Below are 14,966 nucleotides of genomic sequence, written 5' to 3' on the forward strand. Positions count from 1 at the left end.
TCTAAAGGATTGGCAACAGCATGATTTGTGGATAAGATCTGATTTGTATATTGACCTGGGGCTGGGGCTTGATTCTTTGGGACTGAGAGAACCATTTTCTTTTATTGGGGTTGTCATGGAGTCCCCGGGCGATGCTCTGGAACTGCTCCCCACAAAGCCAGGCAGGACTCTGGGGAGCCTCCTCTCCTTTGGAGCAGACTGTCTGCAGGGCAAGAAGCTCACACGGCTTCATCTTCTGGGTCTCTCCTTGGAGCATTCAGCATCCTCTGCCCCTTCATGCGCTTCCCACAGAGAGTTCTCCCCAGCGGGGTCCTGGGGAAGCCACACGGTCCTGCACCCCCACTTTGCAGTCAGACATGACTCTCAGCCAGCCAGTAAAGCAGAGGTTTATTTAGATGACAGGAACACAGTCCAAAACAGGTCTTGCTGGTACAGACAGACAACAGGACCCCCTTTAGTTAGGACCATCTGGAGCCCCAGGGAGGCCACAGCCCCGTTGGGACTCCCCTGCATTTCCCAGCCAGCTTCCAAGCTGAAAAACTCCCCCCAGCCTCTCCCCCAGCCTTTGTTCAGCTTCCCGGGCAGAGGTGTCACCTGGCCTCTAACCCCTTCCTGGGTTCTCACATTACATGCTAAGGTCTCCTCCCTCAGGCCAGACTCCCATCCCCCAATGCAGATCGTTCTCCCAGGCCAACACCTGTAGATTCCACCTCTGCCACCAGTTGTCACGGAGCATGAGGGAGTCCGGCTCTGCACCCCTCTTCCTGGGACTCACAGTGACTCTCAGCCAGCCAGTAAAACAGAAAGTTTATTGGACAACAGGAATGCAGGCTACAGCAGAGCTTGTGGGCACAGCCAGGACCCCTCAATCTAGTCCTTCTGGGGGTTCAGGAAGCTTAGTTCAAAGCTTGGGATTCCCTGAATTCCAACCACCCAGCCCAAAACCGAAACTGAACTAACTCCCTCCAGCCGACCCCTTCCTTTGTCCTCCTTCCCAGGCAAATGTGCTGACACCCTCCTCCCCTACCTGGCTCAGGTTACAGGCTTAGGTCCCATTCCTCACCTAAAGTCATTCCCAGCTCTCCCATCCCCCACGCAGACAGCCCCTACTCCATCATATCTCTCCCCCCTACGAGACTAAACTGAGCGGGGTCACTCTGCCCAGTGACCTGGGGAAGTTCAGGGCCCCCTCTTCGGGACAACGCGTCCGCTATCAGGTTGGCACTTCCCTTCACATGGACCACGTCCATGTCATAGTCCTGCAGGAGCAGGCTCCACCTCAGGAGCTTGGCGTTGGCTCCTTTCATGTGCAGCCAAGTCAGGGGAGAGGTGGTCGGTGTACGCGGTGAAGTGTCGCCAAAGAGAATATGGCTCCAGTTTCTTAAGGACCCACACCATGGCCAGGCATTCCTTCTCGATGGCCACGTAGTTCTGCTCCTGGGGTAGTAACTTCTTGCTCAGGTACACGATGGGTGTCTTTCCCCTTTTCATCTCCTGCATAAAGAGAGGATGAATAAACTTAGATGTAATTCTAAAGATGGCAACAGTGTGATTGTGTAAGATTGATGTGTATAATTGCCTGGGTTGGGCTTGTCTTTTGGGGTGAGAGACCTTTTCTTTTTACTGGGGTGTTGGTTTTCATACACCATTCTCCCAGGAGGGTGGAGCTGTGGGATATGGGAAGACTGGAGGTCCTAAAAGGAAATTGCTGTGTGCTTGGGGTTAGCCAGTAGGGTGACACAAGTCATTTTTGTCTGGCTGTGGTTTGCCTTAGAGGTGGAAAAAACCCAGTTTGGGGCTGTGACTGCACTGTTTACAGCAATTGTCCTGCATATGGTACTCTCAGCTGTGGGTCCACAGAACTGCAATCATCACACAGGTCAGATATAACACCTGGGTCTCATATCGCAACTAGCACCGCATGAGGGGATACGCCAGAAGTGGCCATGGCCAGAGAAGAGGCCTGTTAAACAACTGCTGGTATGGGAGCAACACTGTATGGAAGCGGTGCCCATCCAACCATGAGTCTGTGTGGTTGAGGGACAAAACCAGAGAACCCGTGACACGCAGGGGCGGCCTGGCCAATGAGTTTGTGAAGAGCCATCGGGGGGGTGGCAGGGAGAGTCCCAAAGAAACAGACCTGCCGCAACACAGAGAGAGAGTCATCCTGGGACCTCAAAGGGGCGAATAGAGAGAACAACTCCAAAGATGCCCAGCATCCGGGAAACTGACGCGTTGAGGGACAAACGGACTGAGCTGCGTACTAATGTGGCGAGAGGGGCACATACGGTCACGTGCCCAGGCTCAAGGACAAGACTGAGCAGACCGACCACACCAGGTTAACTTGGTTAGAGACTCAGTGGACGAGGGGCACGCATCAGGAAAGGGGGCTGGGCACGTACAACTGCGAAGGAGGGAGGGAGGGCCCAGTAGCTCCTCTTGGGGGGCTGGATGTCAGGCTCCGAGTTTGGTTTAACCGGATGGGTGCGGGCCTACCTCTCAGAAAGAGTGCCTTGTTCCCCTGGAGGTAGATGGGAGGGAGTCACTGGGACTGGGACACGGGACGAGAGGTGACACTGGGCCCGGCCGAGGTGGGGCCTCAGATAGGTAATGCCCACACCTACCCTGACCCTGACGGAGCGTGGGCGGTTGACATTAGATATAATATAATAGCTCATTGAAAGGTGAGAGGGCAGAATAGGATTATTAACTCACATCACTTGACTGACCGACCAATGAGTGAACCTTAAGTGACTGTTAGCAAGCATATGTAATGAATGAGAGTTTGAAATGCAAGTCGGCATTGTAGAGGTAGATAGGGGAGGTGTTTTGCTCACGCTTGGGATCAGCAAAAAGTTAGTCTATTGCTATAGTTTAAAGTCAAAGATAAAACAGGAAATATTAGCATTAAGCACTCATACTCTGAAGTGAAATAGTGTATTGTCTATATGCTGCTGGAAGGTGGTGGTAGACTTGTATCTGACTGTTCAATGGATAAATTACCTGCTGTTGCTAATTGCCAGGAGGTTGGGAGAAGGAAGTCTAAGCTATTTTTTCAGGCCAAAGGCTGCTGGAAATGTATAAAACCTGGGACACGATCCTTTTATCTAGATCTGCTTGGGTTTCAAGAAGGGGGAACTTAAGGCCCAATAGGATTGGAGATCCAGTCACTAGACTGGAGCACCCTGATAAGGACGTTGGACTAAACTATGGACTTATTTCTACAAGGACGTTTGGCTACTAACAAGCCATTCTACTATGTATCATGAACCTCGAAGAATTGATCAATCTGTAGTGTATAATCTTTTACCAACACTCTCTCTCTTTTTCTTTTCTAATAAATTTTAGCTTAATCATAAGAATTGCTAATAGCGTGTATTGGTGGGTAAGAGCTAAGTTATAATTGAACTGGGTAGTGCTGATCTTTGAGATTGGAGAGACTTCTTACTTATATGAATGAGTAAGATTTTCAGGAATCATCATCTATATGTTTGACAGGGTGTTGGATGAAGGCCTGAGGCTGGCTTTAAGGGAACTGCGTGGTTTAAACTTCTAAGTAACCATGAGGTACTAAGACAGCTGTTTTTGTGCTGCTGGTAAAACTCTAAGTAGTGGAATCACATCCAGATTTGGGATTGTTCTGCCTGTTCTTGTTGCGTTCACCCTGATTAGTTGCCTAGTGGCTCCATGGCAGCACGCAGCGTGGACCCATTAAAGGTGCCCATGGCAAGGGTACACCTGAAGTGGGGCAATAGGGCCCAAGGATGTGGGGGTACATCCAATTTGGCCACAGATTGTGAAGGGGGGGGAAACATGGAGGTCCTGGACAAGCAACCACAGCGGGGGTGCCTGGTCGTGACCCATAGTCAGGAGGTCAGGAGGGGCATGCGCCCGACAACGGGGAGGTAACTCGGCCGAGACCACAGGACCCTAACCTGGTGGAAAAGGGAACACCCGGACAAGCTCGAAGAGGCTGCGAGCCTCAGACCAGCCAGCGAGAGAGAGCAGGTCCACCTGTCAGTGCTGAGCTTCCAGCTGCGTTGCAGAAAAGACTTCCTTTGCAGGAGGCAACGGATGGCTGCCCTCAGTGCGGTACAGCCATAGGAGAGATGCAGGAGAGGTTGAAGGAGAAGTTTCTGTGGGAGAAAGGGTTCTATACTAAGATGGGGCTTCCCCCCGGGGAGTAAGAGGCATGGGGATCAGGAGGCAGCGGTGGTTCCCCAGAAGTTTCACCACAAGCTAGTAATCTGGTCCAGACATCCCTCTCTCAGGCACAGGGAATCCGGCGCACACAGACGAGGCTGGCTACCACGAACTTTTACTGGCCTGGGTCTTTACACATGTCCGAACAGTACTGCCATCTGTACGCCCTTGCCAGAGGTGGGAAGGCCGGGAGGGAAAGCCGGCTTTGAGGCTCTACCCATGATAGAGAACGCTTTCAGAGGTGGCCATGACATGAGTGGGACCTCTCAGCAAGGATGACCTGGTAGGGAAAAATAATTCTGGTGGTGGTGATTTCACATCCTACCCGAGGCGGGGCCTTGCCTCTATCGAACAGACACTGTGGCAGATGCGCTGCTGACAGATTTTCAGCCGGGTGGGTTCCCAAGGAAGATTTAATGACCAAGGGTCCAACTTCATGTGTACCGCTGCTCCGGTGCTTGTGGGAGAATGGGGGTCAGAAATCTGGGCCTAGCGATCACCTGCAGTCAACGGGCTGGTGGAAAGGTTCAACAGGGAACGCTGAAGATGATGCAAAACATTTATGAACAGCATGCAGGATGGACAGAGTATTTACATTCACTGCTGTTGCGCGTACAGGGAGGTACCCCAGAATCTACCGGGTTTCTCACTTCAAACTGTTGATGGAAGGCGGGTAATGGAGCCCTGGACCTGATGAGAGATGAATGGGAGGGAGGCCATCCGATAGGAGAGTAGTGGTGGAGTTGTCTGACTTTCTTATACATTTCCAGCAGCCTTTTGGCCTGAGAAAACAATAGGCTTAACTCCTTCTCCCAACCATCCTGGCAATTAGCACAGAGTAATTTATCCATTGAACAGTTCAGATACAAGTTACCACAACCTTCACAGAGACATATAGACAATAACACTATTTCACTCAAGTATGATCTTAAATGCTAATATTCCTGTTTTGATCTTTGACTTTAAACTATAGCAATAGACAAGACTTGTTTGCTGACATCCCAAGAGCTGAGCAAACACCTCCCCTTCTACCTCTTAACAATGCAGACTTGCATTTCAAAGCTCTATCATTTACATATCTTGCTAACCAGTCCTTAAGGTTCACTCATGGGTCAGGTCAGTCAGTGAGGTGAGTTAATTAACTCTTTCTGGCCCTATCACCTTTCAATGAGATATTATATTATACTCATAATGTCACACCCGCCCACGCTCCTCAGGGTCAGGTAGGTGTCGGGCATTACCTGATCTGAGGCCACCACCTCGGGCCGGGCCAGTGTCACCTCTGCGCCCGTGTCCCAGTACCCAGTGACCTCCCTCCCATCTACCTCCAGGGGAACAAGGCACTCTTTCCTGAGGGGTAGCCCCGCACCCATCCTGTAAACCAAAAACTCGGAGCCTGGAGCATCCAGCCCCCCAGAGGAGCTGATCTGGGGCCCTCCTCCCTCCTTCGCAGGTGGTACGTGGCCAGCCCCCCTTTCCTGTGAATGCTGCCCCTCGTCCAGCTGAGTCTCTACCAAGTTAACCTGGTGTGGGGTCGGTCTGCTCAGTCTGTCCTTGAGCCTGGGGCACTGGGACCGTATGTGGCCCCTCTGGCCACATTAGTAGCAGCTCATGTCCCGTTGGTCCCCTCGAACCGGTCAGTTGTCCCTGATGCTGGGCATTCCCTTTGGGAGGGGGTTCTCTCTATTCCCCCTTTGGGAGGTCCCAGGATGACTCTCTCTCTGTGTTGCGGCAGGTCTGTTTCTTTGGGACTCCTCCCTGCCACCCCCCCGATTGGCTCTTCACAAACTCATTGGCCAGCCGCCCTGCGTGTCACGGGTTCTCTGGTTTTTGGTCCCTCAACCACAGCCTCAGGTCGGGTGGGCACCGCTCATACAGTTGCTCCAGTACCAGCAGTTTAACCAGGTCCCTCTTCGTCTGGGCCCCATTGGCCCACTTGCTGGCGTATCCCTCCATGCGGATGGCTAGTTGCAGATATGAGACCCCAGGGGTTTTATCCTGACCCTGTGTGATGATGCAGTTCTGGTGGGACCCAACTGAGAGTACCAATTCAGGACCAATTGCTTAAACAGGGCAGTCACAGCCCAAAGCTGGGGTTTTTTCCACCTCTAAGGCAAACCAAACCAGCCAGACAAAAATGACTTTGGTGTCACCCCTCTGGCTAACCACAAGTCACACAAGCAATTTCCTTAGACACTCCAGTCTCCCAGTATCCCCACCAGCCCCACACGTCCTGGGGATGAATGGTTATGAAAACCAACACCCCAGTAAAAGAAAAAGGTTCTCTCTACCAAGAACCAAGCCCCCCCAGTGTCAATATACAATCAGATCTTTACCACAAATCAGCTGTTGCAATGTCTTATAATAAATCTAAAGTTATTCATAAGGTTTATTCATAAAGGAAAAAGATAGTAGGATGAGAGCTAGAATTGGTTAAATGGAATCATTTACATACAGTAATGGCAAATTCTTAGTTCAGGTTGTAGCAGTGATGGGAGTAAACTGCAGGTTCAAAATGAGTCTCTGGAGAACATCCCCAGTGGGCTGGTATGGGTCATTCAGTCCTTTGTGCAGAGCTTCAGATTGTAGCAAGAGTCCCTCCAGAGTAAGAAGCAGGATTGAAGACAAGATGGAGATGAGGCCTCAGCCTTATATAGACTTTCCAGGTGTAAGAACACGTCTTTGTTCTACTGTGGAAAGTTACAGCAAAATGGAGTTTTGCAGTCACATGGGCCATTTCCTGCACCCTGGCTGGTCACAAGGCGTATTCGCCTCCTCTCAATGGGTCAGTTGTGTGTAGTGATGGTCCTTAATGGGCCATCAAGAGGCTAAGCTGAGCTGACACCAGCTTGTCTGGGGTGTCCCACCAGCACTGTAACACAACACAAGTTGAAATACAGACAGCACCACAGCTCAATATTCATAACCTTCAACTACAAAAATGATACAGACATACAGACAGCATAATTATAACCAGTAACCCATAACCTGGTCTTAGACACCTTATATGACCCCCTTTACATAAGATCTGGTGCCACTACAGGACCTTGGTTGCAACCCATGTTCTATATGGATCCCAGTTTATATCAATAACGTCACACCCTGGAACCTTTCCCGGTACATCTCAGAAGTCAGCCCAAACTTGTGCAGCAGGGCCTGCTTGAATAGTTTGTAGTTCCCTTTCTCCTCCTCTCCCAGCTGGTGGTACAATGCCACGGCCTTGGGGTCCAGTAAGGGGATGAGAACCCGGAGCCTGTCTGCAGGATCTACCTGGTGCAACTCGCAGGCCATCTCAAAGGCATCCAGGAAGTCATCCATGTCCTCCCCCTCCTTATGCTGGGCCAGGATGCACTTATCAAAGCTCCGCACAGTCTTGGGTCCCCCCTCACTCCCCGCAGCCGGGAGTCCACTGCCTCTCAGCCTCGCCAGTTCCAGCTCATGATGACGCTATCGTTCTTCATGTTCCCTCTGTCTCGCTTCATGTTCTCTCTGTCTTTCATGATCCTCCAGCTCTCTCAGTTTTAGCTCTCTCTCCCATTCCAGCCGCTTCTGCTCCATGGATGCCGAGCGTCGCCGGGATGATCCCCTGCTGGCTGGGGGGATCACGGTGCCCTTGGTAGCCTCTGGGCTCCTCCCCGCCCTTCCCCTAGGCATAAGAATGGGGAGCCTTGGGAAGCCCTCAGCCGCCAGCTGACCACTCCCAGCGGGGACAGACACTCATGCCTGCGCTGCATCTGCCAGGCTGCTTCCCTCAGAGACAGGGCTCCGTTCATTCAAGCGGTCTCCCTCCTCCAACTGGGCAATCAGCTGGTCCTTGGTAAGCCTCCCACTGCGCAGCCCCCTCTGCTTGCACAGCTCCAGCAGGTCACACTTGCGCCGCTCGGCATACATCTTCCTGCTGGCCACTCACAGGCCGGGGTGCTCGCCGCTCCCCACGGTTTCCAGGGGGACCCCTAATGTGCCAGTCCTTCTTGAGGTCACCACCTCTCTGCCAGGGTCGAGCTGCAGACTCCTCCGCCCCTGGGACCGCTCGCTGCGATACCCCAGGGGACCCTGGTACTGCAAAGTCCTTCTCACTGGGCACACACTCCCAGGGGTTGATCACCCCTTCGTTTTACTGCTCCCCAGTCACTTACTGCAGGAAGGGCCGTCCACGGGCTGCAGTTTATCCCACCTCTGCCACCAGTTGTCATGGAGTGTGGGGGAGTCCGGCCCTGCACCCCTCTTCCTGGGACTCACAGCCAGTAAAACAGAAGGTTTATTGGACAACAGGAACGCAGGCTACAGCAGAGCTTGTAGGCACAGTCACGACCCCTCAAATGAGTCCTTCTGGGGGTTCAGGGAGCTTAGTTCCCAGTTCGAGATTCCCTGAATTCCAACCACCCAGCCCAAAACCGAAACTGAACTAACTCCCTCCAGCCGGCCCTTTCCTTTGTCCAGCTTCCCAGGCAAACGTGCTGACCCCCTTTCCCCTACCTGGCTCAGGTTACAGCCTTAGGTCCTGTCCCTCACCTGAAGACATCCCCGGCTCTCCCACCCCCCACACAGACAGTCCCTACTGCATCACACTCAGCATTCACAGACCCCAGTAAGAACAGTCCCACTTCGTCACAGGGGTGTTGGTTTTCATAACCATTCGTCCCCAGGACGGGTGGCACTGGTGGTGATACTGGGAGACTGGAGTGTCTAAGGAAATTGCTTGTGTGACTTGAGGTTAGCCAGCGGGGTGACACCGAAGTCATTTTTGTCTGGCTGGTTTGGTTTTCGAAGAAGTGGAGAAACCCCAGCCTTGGGCTGTGACTGCCCTGTTTGAGCAATTGGTCCTGAATTGGCACTCTCAGTTGGGTCCCGCCAGAACCAGCCTTGTTACAGAGGCACACATAGGATTAATAAAATATTACAAAATATCCCCACTTCATCACAGGAAGGTTGTCCCAAAGCTGGGATCCCATGAGGCGATGCCTGTGTCTCTGGGAGGGTGTGAGCACAAAAAACCTGACCTGTACCCCCTGGTGCCCCAGCCCTGGGCTCCTCGCACACAGCTCAGCCAGTGCCCCCAATGCTGATGCACAGCCCCCTGGTGCCCCAGCCCTGGGCTCCTCGCACACAGCTCAGCCAGTGCCCCCATCCTGATGCACAGCCCCCTGGTGCCCCAGCCCTGGGCTCCTCACACACAGCTCAGCCAGTGCCCCCAGTCCTGATGCACAGCCCCCTGGTGCCCCAGCTCTGGGCTTCTCGCACACAGCCCGGCCAGTGCCCCCATCCTGATGCACAGCCCCCTGGTGCCCCAGCCCTGGGCTTCTCGCACACAGCTCAGCCAGTGCCCCCAGTCCTGATGCACAGCCCCCTGGTGCCCCAGCTCTGGGCTCCTCACACACAGCCTGGCCAGTGCCCCCAGTTGCAGAGTGTGGAGGGAGCTGGTCGGGCTGTGCAGGGGCATCATGGAGTCAGGCTTGGTGCTCTGCACTGGCTCTGAATGAGGCTGACCTGCCCCTGGCTCTGCCTGGCAGGATCACGGACCTGTCCAAGGTGTCGATGAGTAGCCGCCCGGAGCCCGGCTACGAGAAGATGGACCACTTCTCTGTCAATGTGGACAGCCTGGCTGAGATGCTGAGAACCATTGAGTTCCAGACAGGTGACCCAGGGGGTGGTGCAGGGTGAGGGGGGTCCTGCTGGGGCCATGGTGTGAGTCCCGGCCCTGGGTGCTGTGCGGGGTGGGCAGAGCTGCTCCTCAGCCCAGACGTCCATCTGTGTGTCTGTCTGACATGCACCAAGGCAGGGGCAGGGCTGGTGTTAGCTGTGGCAGGGGGACCCCTCCGAAGGGTGCGGGGACCACGGTGTATGGGCTCTCGGAGTGTGGCTGGGGTGCAGGTGGAGGGATGGGGTGCAGGAGGTGGTAGCAGAGCATTGATCTCAGCCTCCTGGGGTGGCTGCCAGCACGGCCCTCCCTAGCAGTGGGTCCTGACTTCTGCCCCTCTCCACATGCAGCTGGCTGTGTGCTGGGGGCAGGTGGCATGGCCAGAGCCTCCTGTCCGGCTGCCCCATGCCTCCGCCACGCTGGGCTCTCTGGGGCGGCCTGGCCAGGGACCCTCAGTGGGGAGGGTGGGGCAGGCTCAGCCCCCACTGGCATGGGTGCTGACTCTGGATTCCCTCGCTCTCCCAGACTCGCTGGGTGAGGACGACACGGACGGGTTTGCAGGCGGGGATGGAGGAGATGCTGTAGCCGACGAGGACAGGCCAGAGGCACTAGAGGAGGCCGAAGGTGAGTGCCTGGAGTGAGGGACAGTCACCCCCCGCCACCCGAGGGTAACAGCCTCCTCCTGCTGTACAGAGCCCCCCAGAGCCTCCAGGTAGCAGGGCCCGTGACCATGTGCTTTACCCCCCATACGACCCAGGCCAGAGACCTGCCCCAGAGCAGAGCTGGCTGCACTGAACAGCTGACAGAGCAAGAGAACTGCCTGGCCCTGGGGGATTGTCCAATGGCTAATTACCTCCCTGTGAAACTCCCATTGCCAGTGGGGATCTGTCCCGCTTCAGCTTCGCTCATCCTCCACCTGCCCGCACAGCCCCTTGGGCAATGCTTGTTCCCGCGGAGGCACTGCCAGAGCAGGGCTTCTCTGCCCGGGTGTCGGAACCCACCATCCGTCCCAGACTGTGTCGAAGAGTCGTGTGGCAGCTCCTGTCCCACAGGGCTGGCTGGGCTCCCTCTTGGTCCCTGCCAGGGGCTACAGATTCTTCCTAAAGGTGGGGGGGCCATGAGGCCCCCCTCTGTGGCCCCACCCCTGCCCCTCCTGCTCGGGGTGGGGGAGCCCAAGAGCACCCCCTAGCCTATGTCCCTAACCCCTGGCCCCCGGGTGCGCGGCTCATCACAGCTGCCTGCACTGCTCTTACCCTGGCCTGGCTCCGACTTCCAGCCTGGCGGGGGGGAGGGGGGCGCGCCTTGGGGACCCAAGAGCCGCAGCTGGACCATGGGGTGGGGACACAGGCTAGGGGCTGCTCTCAGCCCTGCCCCATGCCCTGGGCAGGTAGCGAGTCCGTGGCTTCTCACAGCTGCCCGGGCTCCTCGGGCTGCTTTGACCCAGGTTGGGCTCCAGCTTGTGGGCAGGCCTCGGAGGGCAGGGGTTAGGCCAGGCTTGTTCACTTTCAAAAGTGGGAGGGCCATGGCACCTTGTGCTCCCCCCGTTCCGGCACCTTGGGTCCCTGCCCCACTCAGTCTGGGTCAGCCAGGTTTGAGTGGCTGGCGCTGCCACCCGTGAGCCAGGGCACAGCCCCACTCACATCAGTTTGGCCCAGGCAGGGGGGAAGAGCCAAAACCGAGCAGCACTGCCACCCCGAGGTGCAAGGCCCCGAGCAGAGAGCCAAGCCCAACCCCCACCAGCACAGGAGCTACCGGAGCTGGGCAGGACCAAACCCCGCCCCCCCCTCAAAACCACCCCAGGGCGCCCACCCCCAGACTAGTTACTGGGTCATGACATTTACACGTGGGCCCTGAGCCCACAAAGGTGGGGAAGCTGCCACTGCTCTAGGCTGGGATCACGTCACCCCTTAGACCTTCCCTTGGTCTAGCTTGAGTTCCTGGCGTGTCACTGAGGCAGGTTTCTAACCCTTCAATCATTCCCACAGCTCTTCCCTGACCCCTCTCCTGTTTCTCAGCCTCCTTCCTGATCTCACTCCCGGCCTCTTAGTGCATGTCTGACCCTCTGTCACAGGCCCCCAGCGCCAGGCTACGCCCCTGGCTGCAAACGGGCAATTAATTGATCTTTGACTACTAGCGGTAAATATGCCCAGTGGCCTGTGATGGGATGTTAGATGAGGTGGGATCTGAGTTACTACAGAGAATTCTTTCCTGGGTGCTGGCTGGTGAGTCTTGCCCACATACTCAGGGTTTAGCTGATCGCCATATTTGGGGTCGGGAAGGAATTTTCCTCCAGGGCAGATTGGCAGAGGCCCTGGAGGTTTTTCGCCTTCCTCTGCAGCGTGGGGCATGGGTCGCTTGCTGGTGGATTCTCTGCAGCTTGAGGTCTTCAAACCACAATTTGAGGACTTCCATAGCTCAGACATAGGTTAGGGGTTTGTTGCAGGAGTAGGGGGTGAGATTCTGTGGCGTGCATTGTGCAGGAGGTCAGACTAGATCAGGGGTCGGCAACCTTTCAGAAGTGCTGTGCCGAGTCTTCATTTATTCACTCTAATTGAAGGTTTCGCGTGCCAGTAATGCATTTTAACCTTTTTAGAAGGTCTCTTTCTAGAAGTCTATAATGTATAACTAAACTACTGTTGTATGGAAAGTAAATAAGGCTTTTAAAATGTTTAAGAAGCTTCATTTAAAATTAAATTAAAATGCAGAATCCTCAGGACCGGTGGCCAGGACCCGGGCAGTGTGAGTGCCACTAAAAATCAGCTCACATGCCACGTTTGGCACACATGCCATAGGTTGCCTACCCCTAGACTAGATGATCACATATAGATTAAAAAATAAGTAAGAAGTCCTATACAGAAATGTATAGGACTTCTGACCTTAAAGTGTATGATTCCAACAGTCCCTGGGAGGGGCCTTCAGTGACCCTGAGCCCCTGGGGTCTCACTCTTTCCCCAGGGTGAGCCACACGGCCTCCCCACCTCCTGACACTGAGCCCCTGGGGCTGCAGCCCCCCCGCCCCACCCCGGGAGCTCCGGGCAGCGAGTCTGGGACAGACCCTGGGAGAGATGTGTACAATCTGAGGGAGCAGCACCCCCCCCACAGCGTCTGCGGGGACACCCAGCCAGCGCGGGCAGACAGGGGTGTATCCACGGCCTGGCACACGGCCCAGGCAGCCCTTGGGGAGCCCAGAGAAGTGACGTTTACAACCCAGCTGCAGTGACCCCCATGGTTCAAGCTCTGTCTGTCTCCATCTCACTCCTTGGTCCAAATCCCTGGTCCAAGGCCCCCCCCCTCCAGCAGCCAACCCCCACAGCCTGTTCTGAGCTGGGGACTGGTGCTCAGCTGCCCTGCAGAGAGGTGGGACGTCCCTCTCCCTCTGGGGCATTGGCGATTGGATCTGCCACTGTCACCTGCAGAGCTCTGCAGGAAGGGGGCCTGGGCAGCTGGGTGACACCCACCCCCGTCTCCCCCTGCCCTGAGAGCACACAGCCCCTTTCCACCCACTCGGTAATCAAGCAGCACTGAGGGGAAACTGAGGCACACACAGGGCTCATAAAATAGTACAGAAAATGCCCCCTAGTCCCAGCCTGGGGCCCATACGGGTCAGAGGCTGCAACTTGGGCCACAGGAAGGTGGGAGGGACAGGCGTGGCCTCCACTTTGGGTGGGTCTGGCTGGAGCCCAGGGTCCCATGTGCCTTCGCTGCCCCACTGCCTGGCTCCGCTCTTGGCCCGCCACTGACCCCTCCTCCATCAGCTCACCTGGCCCAGGCTCCCCAGCGGGGTTGGGTGGGGGCACCGGGCAGCAGGGCCGTGGGGAATATTTGGGGAAGAGTAGATGCAGGCAGCCACCTGCTCCAGCTCATCAGCCCTCTCTCCCTCCCTCCCTAGCAGTGGGGCCCAGGCAGAAGCCAGCGAGCTCCCCGCATGGTAAGTGCTGTCCCCGCCTGGCCCCCACTGGGCCGAGGTGCAGCCAGGCCAGCCTGGGGTCGGGGGGGCCCTACACCGGGGGCAGCTGATGTCCAGCTGGAGGTCTTGACCCACAGGGGGCAGGGGCTGATAAATGGCAAAGGCCTTGCGGGGAGGGGAGCTAGGGGGTGACTGGATGGAACTGCAAACTCCCCAGCAGGGAGATGGGGGCAGCCGGGGACACTGCTGCTCAGATGCTTAGGAACCAGCCGGGGGAGAGCCCTGTAGCCCCGACTGTCAGGACAGGCCCTGCCCCAGACCCTGCCCTGGACCCTGGCCTGGCTGGGTTGGGAGCCTCCAGCCCCTGCCCCCAAGCACCTCACCATGTGCTCAGCCTGGCACCAGGCCTGACCCTCTGGGATTTCAGCCAGTGCCCACTCAGGGGGCTCCAGCACAGGGGTGAGTGCTGATCCCCCTTTCCCCACGCCAGGTCAGCACTGAGAGCCAGCACTGCAAGAGGAGCCCACGAGTGAGACCCCGAGGACGTGGTGTCATCAGCGACTGATTCCCCCAGCCGAGACCCTGCGTTCCTGGCTCCCTCTCCCCCGGATGAGACCCTGCGTTCCTGGCCCCTTCTCCCCCGGCTGAGACACTGCGTTCCTGGCTCCCTCTCCCCCGGCCGAGACCCTGCGTTCCTGGCCCCTTCTCCCCCGGCCGAGACCCTCCTTTCCTGGCCTCCTCTCCCCCAGCCGAGACCCTGCGTTCCTGGCCCGCACTTGAAACCGCCCCCCCCCCAGCTAAATCCCTGCCACGTTCCTGGCCCCCTTCCCTCAGGTTTTCTATATTCCAAGAATAATGGAATTTTGTTTGTAATTTTGTTAAAAGCATGTGAAAAACCCTCCGGTGTTGCTGGCTGTGTGGTGCTGCGGGTGGGGTGGGGTGGAGGGGGCTGGGCTTCAGATGACACAGGTGGGGGCTGGATCTTCCCATTGTGTCACCAGCTGCGCTAGCTCTGAGGGCCATCAGGCCCCATCCTACAGAGCACTGGTCATATAGAGGGAGGGGGGCCCCAGCCATCACAGCCCTCCTCCCACCCCGAGCTCAATGACCAGGTGTCACGGAGTCCCTGGGTGATGCTCTGGAACTGCTCCCCACAAAGCCAGGCAGGACTCTGGGGAGTCTCCTCTCCCTTGGAGCAGACTGTCTGCAGGGCAAGAA

General features: G+C 56.3%; 1 protein-coding gene across 1 annotated transcript in view; it reads left to right on the top strand.

Moving 5' to 3' along the window:
• The window catches only part of TRIM54 (tripartite motif containing 54), a 31,189-nt gene extending 16,559 nt beyond the window's left edge, over nt 1-14,630 (top strand). Inside the window, exons 7-9 of the mRNA XM_032775225.2 lie at nt 9,714-9,838; nt 10,367-10,465; nt 14,239-14,630. Of these exons, the coding sequence (XP_032631116.1) occupies nt 9,714-9,838; nt 10,367-10,465; nt 14,239-14,249 (235 nt within the window). The 3' untranslated portion in view covers nt 14,250-14,630. The remainder of the gene's footprint in view (nt 1-9,713; nt 9,839-10,366; nt 10,466-14,238) is intronic.
• Nucleotides 14,631-14,966: the final 336 nt, after the last annotated feature.

Source organism: Chelonoidis abingdonii, chromosome 3, assembly GCF_003597395.2.
Source record: "Chelonoidis abingdonii isolate Lonesome George chromosome 3, CheloAbing_2.0, whole genome shotgun sequence".
In the NCBI taxonomy this organism is placed as follows: Eukaryota; Metazoa; Chordata; order Testudines; family Testudinidae; genus Chelonoidis; species Chelonoidis abingdonii.